General features: G+C 33.4%; 2 protein-coding genes across 2 annotated transcripts in view; one reads left to right on the top strand and one right to left on the bottom strand.

Moving 5' to 3' along the window:
* Positions 1-386: 386 nt before the first annotated feature.
* LOC107750208 (zinc finger protein 239) lies at positions 387-4,685 on the bottom strand. Its single transcript, XM_016565489.1, has 4 exons — positions 4,203-4,685; positions 3,851-3,933; positions 3,234-3,318; positions 387-1,290 (listed from the first exon to the last, which is right to left on the bottom strand). Exons 1-4 carry the CDS (start codon positions 4,414-4,416, stop codon positions 581-583), a joined length of 1,092 nt encoding a protein of 363 aa, XP_016420975.1. The 5' UTR covers positions 4,417-4,685; the 3' UTR covers positions 387-580.
* A 1,933-nt stretch (positions 4,686-6,618) lies between these two features.
* Positions 6,619-10,493, top strand: part of LOC107750221 (stress response protein nst1) — a 19,801-nt gene continuing 15,926 nt past the window's right edge. Inside the window, exons 1-3 of the mRNA XM_016565504.1 lie at positions 6,619-6,675; positions 8,113-8,455; positions 8,687-8,789. Of these exons, the coding sequence (XP_016420990.1) occupies positions 8,368-8,455; positions 8,687-8,789 (191 nt within the window). The 5' untranslated portion in view covers positions 6,619-6,675; positions 8,113-8,367. The remainder of the gene's footprint in view (positions 6,676-8,112; positions 8,456-8,686; positions 8,790-10,493) is intronic.

A 10,493-nucleotide genomic window follows, 5' to 3' on the forward strand; every position in this document is an offset into this window, starting at 1 on the left:
TAATTTATTTTATTTTAATATTTAATGTTGAAGGTCAATATTAATTCAAAAATAAGTTATTTAAAAATGTTATTTTAATGTTTCATTTATTTTATAATATATTTTATATAATTATTTATAATACTTCTATAATAATTTATACATTTGTAGTATTTATAATAAATTAGTTATATTTTATTTATTTAAATATTTGAAATGTTGAAAATCAAACACATGGCATTATGTTCTAGAAGTGCCAAAAACAAATATCAATTCAAAAATACAAATGGAAAAAAGTTTTCATTTTAGAAAGCTTTTAGTTGTTTTCATGTTAAATCATTAAAAAAATTAAAATCGAGTCCAATTTACTAGATAATACCAAACTGTAACAGTTGAACCATTTCTTAGCATTTGTTTTATTCAATCATGCAGACAAATCATAAATTAACAAATTGTGCAGAAAACACCTAAATCGATACAATATGAAAATACAATTTGAAAGTGTAAAAAGTGCATTGCAACAAAAAAAGTTCCTCTGTGTGTTTTACAGTGAATCAGCAGATGTGTGTTTGCAGCTGTTCTGCTGAAGGTCAGGCCGCCGTCAGCTGTGATCCCACGCGCTCGAGTGCGTCCTCTGATGAGACTTCAGACTGGAGCGCTGCGTGAAGCGTTTCCCGCACTGGCCACACTGGTACGGCTTCTCTCCGCTGTGCACCACGGCGTGCCGGGTCAGATTGCAGTGTTTGGTGAAGCTGCGGCCGCACTGAGCGCAGGCGAAGGGCTTCTCGCCCGTGTGACAGCGCAGATGCTCCTTCAGCTGACTGAACCGACTGAAGCTCTTCTCGCAGTACGAGCAGCTGAAGCGCTTCTCCACGCTCGCGGGCGGCCCGTGACTGAACGCTGGAACCGAGTCGACTACTGCGCTCGTCATCTGATCGTTTGCATTGATCTGTTCAAGCTCATACAGCTCCATTTGTGTCTCCACGGCATGCAGATTATCTCTGGATGCTCCTGTGCTGAAGACCGCCGTGTTTCGTGACGTTGGACACGTCCGCTCTGTGTCTTCAGCGGTTGTTTCAGGGACCGTCGTCCACAGCTGAACAAACCTCGGGTGGACTCTCGGTTCCTCATCGTCCTTCTCGGCTTTAAGCTGGAGTCCCAGACCGCTCAGACGCTCTGTGGCCGTCTGTGAATGTGTGCAATGTGTGTTGTGGATCTCTGAAGCTCCTAACAGTGGTTTTTGGTTCTCCATGTTCTCCTGAGCTTGGATCTGCTGGATGTTCTGCTGCTCGTGATCGAAGGGACGATTCCCTGTGTGTTAAAGCAGAAAGAGTACTTATCATAAAATTAATAGACTTTAAAATAATATACTTAAGTGTGAACTTAATTGTAATTAAATGATAATGCATTATAGTTTAAATGTAGATTAAAAGCAATTAGTTGAACTTAAGAGTGTTTTTAATTTACCTACTTAAGTGGGACTTAAGTTAATCTTTTCCCCCCGGTTTCATAGACAAGGCTTAAGCCTAGTCTCAGACTAAAATGCATGTCTGGGCTGTTTTAACGTTATCTTAAAATATGTTTTGTCTTAAGATGCACACCAGTAATGTTTTTTTAAGCTACTTAAAATGTCTTTGTGAACTATGGCCTAATCATGGCTTAACCTAAGCCCTGTCTGTAAAAACATAATTAATTCTATTGTCTTGCTGAATGTACTGACAAGCATTTATGATAAACTAAAATATACTGATATACTTTAATGTCACTTTAGCATACTTTAAAAAATAACACTTATTACATAAATAATATACTGTAAAAGAAAATACATAAGCGTAAACTGTATGTAATGTTTTCAGACACTTGATTGCATGTTAATTGCAATTAAATTAACATGTATTGAAGTTTAAATTTATATTAAATGCAATCAGTTGAACTTTAGAGTGCTTTTGACCCACTACCACTTAAGTACAACTTTATAAGTAATTTCATAATTACTTTTAGGGTCTATTAAATGGTTAAACTGACAAGCGTAAACAAAATTTATGATAAACTAAAATATGCTTTAATGTCGCTTTAGCATACTTTTAAAAAGAGCACTTATTACGGAAATAATATATTTTAAAAGAATATACAGAACTTAAGTGAGAACTGAATGTAATGTTTTCAGACACTTAATTGCATGTTATTTACAGTTAATGAAAATGTATTATACAGTAGTTTAAATGTATATTAAATGCAATTAGCTGAACTATTAAACTATGTTAAAGTAAAATATACTTTAATGTCACTTTAGCATACTTTAAAAAAAGAGCACCTTTTATAAAAAATACTTTTTTTAAAAAGAATACTTATTACGGAAATAATATAATTTAAAAAACTATATATATAAAGAAAATGTATTATAGTTTACATTTAGGTTTTTTGATCCACTTAAGTAGGACTTAAGTTCATCTTTATGTAATTTCATAATTACTTCTAACTTCCATGAAAATTTGTTAATGTAATTTCTATTAAAACTTGTATGTCATGAAATTAAAATACATTTAAATACACATTTGTAATGATGAAGTTGCAGCTTAGTACATTTAAAATATATTAACATTAAATATAATATTGAATGACACACTAATGTTAAAATTATAATAAAGTGCTTTACATTTGCTTTAGTATGTTAGTCAACACATCAAAATAAGTGTACTTCTTTAAAACACGACAAAAGATTAAAACATAACGATTTAAATTGTGCTTTAAAGTAAAACTTTTAATCTGACACTATTACAAAAAATGTACTTTTTAAAAGTGTCCTTAAGTGTGTTAAGAAACAGTCATGAAAGTAAACTCTTTAAATATACTTAGAAAGTGGCCTTTTATTTAAATAATATTATATTACCTGCAAGCAGTGTTGGGGAAAGTTACTTTTAAAAGTAATGCGTTACAACACTGTCTGCAAGTACAGTTTTTAAATATAATTTTATGATTTTAAGTACACACAATTAAGTGCACTTCTTTTTGCACAAGGCTAAGTGTTCAAGAAATGTTTTATTTATTCACCCTCATGTTGTTCCAAACCTGTATGACTTTCTTTCTTTAATCGCAGAGCTGAGTTAAACGCTAAACAAGAAAAGTATTAAACATTCTGCAGCTTCCACAGAAGATATTCTAACAGGGTTCGAGCATCAGTGTATCTCTGCGTTTGTTCTGTCGTATCAGGATTCATCTGAAGTTTAGTTTTCTAGTGTCAGATGTGATCGTACCTCGTGCACCGCTGCCGGATTCCTGTTCCTGTCGCTCTTGTTTAATCACTGGAGATCTGATTCCCTCCTCCAGCGAACAGACAGACTACAAAACACACCAACACACATCAGTGTTTCAATTCAGTCCGATTAATCAAACACAAGAACCAGCTGAAAACTGAAGTCTGTTGAGGTTTATCAATGATTAAACCAAAAATATATATATTTTTAAATAGATTTTATGTTTAACTGTCTACAATAATAATAATAATAACACACACAAAAATACAAATAAAAAATATATATAATAATAAATAAAATAAATTATTATTATTATTATTATTAAATTAAAATATATATAGGTCAAAGACATTAAGATCCGCATCAAAATAAATTTACAAAAGTGATTTTATGTCCATAGAAAGCACAAAACAACAACAATTTAAAGCAGTATTACACTTGTTGTTTTTATGCTTCAACCCTTTTTCGTCTTTGACCCATGTATATAAAAAAAACTTCTAAAAGTAAAGATTTTCGTAACTTTGCAGCTGCGCATAATTTGTCGCTCTGTGATTTTTCCAAGCCTTGAAATTATGATTATGAAAATGTCCTGCTGTCTCCAGGTTTGTGTGCGTCACCTGATCTGATCTGGTCTGATCTGGATTCTGGTCTTGATCTCTGATCGCAGGCACGTCGGTGTCTCTCGGCGTCTTGAACCACACTGAAACACATTACACATCTGCTAAACTCTTTATTCAATTCATAATATTCATACTAGATGCAGATCTGCATTAGTCAGTCTGCACTAGAATCCTTCATTTGTATTTATTCCTTCCTATAGATTATGTCATAGTTATGGTTTTATGGTGCCATGGTAGTAGTAGGATGCTATTCCTTGCAGTACCATGGTGCATCAATATAATAGTCCTATGGTACCATGGTATTACTACAGTAGGCTACTTCTGTGTATGGGCAGTGATGACCTCTGACCTGTCCTCCTGCCCCGCCCTCTGCCCCTCCTCAGCTCGCTGTCCATCAGCACGCATTTCCTCTTGAGCGCCTCGATGTCTCTGCGGCTGCGGCTGAGCTCCAGTCTGATGACCGCGCAGCTCTCCTCCACGCGCCGCTTGATCTCCGCTTCCGCCGCTTTGGCTGCGATCTCCATGAAGGACACCAGCTGCGCCTGGAACGAGCAGTACGACATGATCTTGAATCAGAACCACGGGCTTTATATATTAAAAACCGTCCAATGCCGAATGTGCTTCGAAAATACACCCTACAGAACTAGATCGCCACGGCCAGCGGTTTAAAAAATCCACATATATCCTCAAAGAAACCGAATAAACTGATAGAATGACAGCGAGAATGACAAGACGATGACAGAATGGGCGGGGTTTAGCGGGCAGGAAATAATTATCTTTTTTTTTTTTCAATTACTCTTTTTTTTATTTTAATTGCGTATTTCACCACGTCTGACTGTTTTAAATATATACATTTCCTCAAAAAAAAAAAAAAACGAATAAACTGATAGAATGACAGTGAGAATGACAGGACGATGGCAGAATGGGCGGGGTTTAGCGGGCAGGAAATAATTATCTTTTTTTTTTTTATTACTCCTTTTTTATTTCAATTGCGTATTTCACCACGTCTAGCTGTTTTAAATATATACATTTCCTCCAAAAAAAAAAACAACGAATAAACTGATAGAATGATTAACTGTTTTAAATATAGAAATTTCCTCAAAGAAACCGAATAAACTGTTAGAATGACAGCGAGAATGACAGGACAGTGACAGAATGGGCGGGGTTTAGCGGCCAGGAAAACAACAACAACAAAAAAATTATATATATATATATATATATATATAATTTTTTTCCTCAATGTATATTAGTTTGTAAGCTGTCCGTGGTGTCCTTATATAGCCTAGGTGTAAATATTATGCACTGGAAATATCAAATTCCAGTCTTTGACTTTTACATATATAATATATTTATACGTTCTAGTGTACAAATATCTTCAATGAAACAAAACACGTCAGATTTGAATGCGTCTCAAAGTAGGATCGGCGTTCTGGGCCCCAAAGCGCCTCCTGGTGGAAAACAGCAGAAAACACTCGCTTCCGGACACCATACCGTAAATATACTAGATTAATAGCCCATAATCTGTCTCTCAGTGGCTGCTACACACTTTTTTATTGAACTTAAAAGTGCTCAAGTGAGGTACGTTTTTATATCAAAGCTACAGTTATTACACACTCAAATAAAAGCATTCTCTAACTAACTCGAAAGCTTTACTTGACATTGAAATCATTTTACACGCACATAGGAATGCATATTTGCAATAACACGCAAAATTATATATCATTATAGCTCTATCACGGTTATATGAAATACCATGTTTTTATTTGGTATTTAATATTTTTTTTGCATGCATACATGCTACCTTTGAATGCTTTGATATGGTTTATCAGATAAATAATCATTTTGTACTATGGTATAGGTGCATATATGAAAATACTCTTGAATATAGTACTATAGGAATACTAATTTTTCTGATTTCAACATGTTGCAATGGAAATGTCACGTTTTCTTGGACATTTGCCATGTTAGAATAATGTTTTTTACTACCATGATATATGCATATATTAAAGTACTGTTGGTTTTTTGGACATAGTACCAAAGAAATACCTATTTTGGTTGGTTTGGTTATATTTTACCACATGATACAATGAAAATGCCATGTTTTCTTAAACATTTACCATGTTAGGGCAATGCAGTTTTTTGAAGAACCCTGGAATACCATGAAAATACCATGGTAATGAATATGGTAATCCTTCAATATCACCTAGTTCTGCTCCAGCTTATGCATTAATATAGTTCCTACACTTGTACACTATGAATATCATTGCCTTTCATGACAAATTGCATGTGATTTTCCTCATTTGCAAGATGCTTAAATGCATAAATGTAAAAGCAATCATATAATATGTGTTTTTTTGGGTACAGTATAGTTTGTTTTGTTTTTCAGCAAGATGCAACAGAAATGGCATGCTTTCTTGGACATTTACCATGTTAGGAGCACCATGAAAATACCATGGTAAGTGTTAATTGCTGTAGCTTATCTATTAATATGACCGGCCTTTATGACAAAGTGCATGTGATTTTCCTCATTTGCAAGATGCTTTGTAATGTAATGTCACTGTAATGTAAACGTAATCTTAGTTATATTAAACTACTGTGGTGTTTTTCACAGTTTTGTGACCTGATGTCTTAGGCTGGGGAATAGCATTGGCCTGATGCTTCACAGATGGATGAACGCAGACACCAGGTCGAGATAAAGGCGTATATTAGAAATGGAGAATCAAGACAGAAAGTAAAGACTCAGGAAGTCACTGAGGGAAGTTTAGTGGTTTCTTGCGTCACAGACACTTTACACTGAAGCTTGTGCCGGTGCAGAGAGAAAGGTAAGGACTGGAGGCTTTTCTCTATTCTTCTCCACGTTTCTCGTCTCAGTTCTTCATTCAGGTTTGCTTCTAAAGATGCCGGATCGTACGCTCATAGGATGTTATCGGGGGGGGAAAAGGCCTGGGTTTATTTGATGATGTGAGCGTAAAGCACTCGTGGCCTTCAGATCTGATCAGTCATTTCCGCAAGAGCACCAGAGAGGAACAAACTCGCTGAAAAACACAGACGAACGTGATGCAAAACCTTCACAAGCTGTCGGAGGCTTCAAAAGCATAGCAGGATTTGAATCGATCTTCTCGGTTTCTTCTGGAAAGATATGAAGAGCGTGTAGAAAGGGTGTGGCCTTCAACTGGTGCAAAACTCAGAAAGTAAGACGAGGAAGCGCTGGCACCGAGGTCTGCTGGAGATGTGAAGCTCTGCGGTGCTTTACCAGAACTTCTGTCGAGCTTCAGCAAGCAAAATGTTAAATGCATTTGTCATGGTTCGTCTCATTTGCTCTCCGTTTAGTCGTTGTCCTGTTTTTGCGTTTCCTTCTTGCATTTCTGCTGTGCTTTTTTGTGTTTCCTGTGGTTGTGAACCCAGAGCTTTATGCAGTTTCATAATTCAGGCGACTCAATGGAGTTTAATGTGTCGGTTAAGCAATTAAACATCAATATTGATTTCAAATCAACTACATTTACTTGAGGCGCAAAATGACGTCAGTTGTTTTCTACCACTGTGATTTTACCTCTAGGTTTTGGATGGATGTTTTTTAATTCGATTTCAATGAAAATTAGAAATAGCCATTCCTTAGTTTTAGGAGATGGGATGCTTTTTAGGAATATTTTGAATAACCAGTTTTCTGAGCTTGCTTGTGAATATGGTAATTTTGGTGGAATGTAAACCTTTCTTTACTTTCTTTACTATTTCTTTCTACTTTATTTTATCTTTCTTCTTACTTCGATTCAGTGAGAAAGTCTGAAATACTTAAAAAAAAAATAAGGAAGATGGAATATATATATACTGTAAAAAATGTGAAAATGAATGATGGTGGTTTTCTTACATTGGCTGATAATTATACTTGTTTTAAGCATAAAGAAGACTCATTATCATGTCATTTTGCATCTCAAATAAATGTATCTTGATTTAATAATGTTTAGATATTTGTAGTGGAAAACAAGGCAAAGATACTGAGGAAGAACATCATTTTTTGCAACGAGTAAGAGTGTAGAGCTTAAAATGAATGTGGATCATCTCAGATCATTTAATCTTGTGAGAATTTAAATCAAAACACCAACAAGGATCTATAATGAGATATTATAGAAACGTATTAGCCTACAGAGAACTATAAAGCAACTCAAAACCTTCAACAACCTTTATTTTTAAGAATGAGGACAGGATTGTTGTTATTCTGAATGTTAAGGCTTGTATATTGTTTCTTTCTTTTTTATATATAGATATATTTCATATCTCTGCATATGAAGCATCTGTTCCATCAAGCAGTGACGCACGATGTAGTTGATCAGTGAACGTCAGTGCATGAGACGTTCCTTACACTCATATAATACTGTCAGATATTCTACAGCAGCCGTCATGTGAGCTTTAACTTCAGTGATTCACACACACACACTCATTAGATCAGCTCACACACACACACACACACACACACACACAAGGCCTGGATGATAGAGAGGAGGTGAAGGAAAAGCAAGATGAGGAGAGGCCGGAGAAAAGGAGGCAGTCGGGACAAAGTGTTCGGATGCGACCTGCTGGAGCACCTCAACTCCACCGGACAGGAGAGTGAGTTCATTCACACACACACACACACACACACACACACACACACACACAGGTTTGTTTTTGTGAAAAGTGGGGACATCCCATAGGCGTAATGGTTTTTCTACACACACACACACTCACACACACACACACTAACACACACACACGCACACTCACATGCACACACACTCACACACACATGAGTTTTTCTGCTTTTATCATATCAAACTCTTTCTTCTCTCACGTGAGCAGTTCCTCTAGTGTTACGCAGCTGTGGTGAGTTCATCGAGAAACATGGGATCGTCGACGGGATCTACAGACTGTCTGGAGTGTCGTCCAACACACAGAAACTACGGTGTGTGAAACAGGGTTATTAATTATAAATAAAACCATAACAATATTTTTAGTATTTGAAATAAAATGAATGTTACCTGAAATAAAATGTTAAATTCTATATATATATATATATATATATAGATATTATGAAATTGTTTTATTTTTTAAATTATTTTACTTATTTTTTCTTTTATTTAAGGTAGCAACATTTCTCATTTTCACTCAAGTTTAAGTAATAAAAAAATTAAAATAATACTCTTAATAAATGATCATACCGTTACTTTTATAATTAAGAGTTTCCTTAAAATAAGAGATTTTTAATTTTATTTTTTATTTAATTACATTTTATTTTTTTTAATTTAAATTATTTGTATTATTGGAGACACATACATAAAATCCATAATAATTTAAATATTTTTGGTGTAATGCATTAATTACAAATAAAACCATAAAAATATGTTATGTTATGAAATCAAATAAATTATACATTTAAAAATAAATAAATATAGAAAAGATAAACTTCTCATTCCCATTTAGTTTATTTTGAAGTACTAAAATTATTAAAAGAAAACTGAAGTAAAAACACAATACAGACATTTAAAAAAAAAAACTAATAAAAATCACAAAAACACAACAAAATTACTAAAACTTTAACTAAAATGAAAATGGAAAATATTACATTTAAAATGAATTCAGAGAAGGGAAATATAATAATTTGTTCACTGTACACACTATGTATACATTGTATAGTTTTGTATATTTTTTCACAAACATATCTGCTCTATTCTTTTTTATTCACATATTTCTTGATGGTTATATTCTATATTCTGTGTTTTATTATGTGTGTGCATGTCCATAATTTATTGTTGGCTTAATTAAAATAATACTCTTAATAAATGATCATACCGTTACTTTTATAATTAAGAGTTTCCTTAAAATAAGAGATTTTTAATTTTATTTTTTATTTAATTACATTTTATTTTTTTAAATTTAAATTATTTGTATTATTGGAGACACATACATAAAATCCATAATAATTTAAATATTTTTGGTGTAATGCATTAATTACAAATAAAACCATAAAAATATGTTATGTTATGAAATCAAATAAATTATACATTTAAAAATAAATAAATATAGAAAAGATAAACTTCTCATTCCCATTTAGTTTATTTTGAAGTACTAAAATTATTAAAAGAAAACTGAAGTAAAAACACAATACAGACATTTAAAAAAAAAAACTAATAAAAATCACAAAAACACAACAAAATTACTAAAACTTTAACTAAAATGAAAATGGAAAATATTACATTTAAAATGAATTCAGAGAAGGGAAATATAATAATTTGTTCACTGTACACACTATGTATACATTGTATAGTTTTGTATATTTTTTCACAAACATATCTGCTCTATTCTTTTTTATTCACATATTTCTTGATGGTTATATTCTATATTCTGTGTTTTATTATGTGTGTGCATGTCCATAATTTATTGTTGGCTTGTTTACATCACATGTATGTAATATGTATGTGACAAATAGAGGATATCAGTGATACTAAAATGAAAACTGACTTCATACAGCTACTAAAAATCACATAAACACCAGCTGATTCAAGTACGTTTACAGACCTGAGGCCGTTTCTGAAGGTGCTGTGTGTGTGTGTGTGTGTGTGTGTGTGTGTGTGTGTGTGTGTGTGTGTGTGTGTGTGTGTGTGTGTGT

The sequence above is a fragment of the Sinocyclocheilus rhinocerous genome, unplaced genomic scaffold, assembly GCF_001515625.1.
Source record: "Sinocyclocheilus rhinocerous isolate Xijiao unplaced genomic scaffold, SAMN03320098_v1.1 scaffold242, whole genome shotgun sequence".
In the NCBI taxonomy this organism is placed as follows: domain Eukaryota; kingdom Metazoa; phylum Chordata; class Actinopteri; order Cypriniformes; family Cyprinidae; genus Sinocyclocheilus; species Sinocyclocheilus rhinocerous.

What these genes read in the sequence shown, in the direction of transcription:
- LOC107750208 (XM_016565489.1), bottom strand. Translation starts at nt 4,416, where the DNA reads ATGTCGTACTGCTCGTTCCAGGCGCAGCTGGTGTCCTTCATGGAGATC. An exon ending in AGGGCGGGGCAGGAGGACAG is followed by an intron (nt 3,934 to 4,202) that starts GTCAGAGGTCAT and finishes AATGTGTTTCAG; the next exon opens with TGTGGTTCAAGACGCCGAGA. An exon ending in ATCCGGCAGCGGTGCACGAG is followed by an intron (nt 1,291 to 3,233) that starts GTACGATCACAT and finishes TTTAACACACAG; the next exon opens with GGAATCGTCCCTTCGATCAC.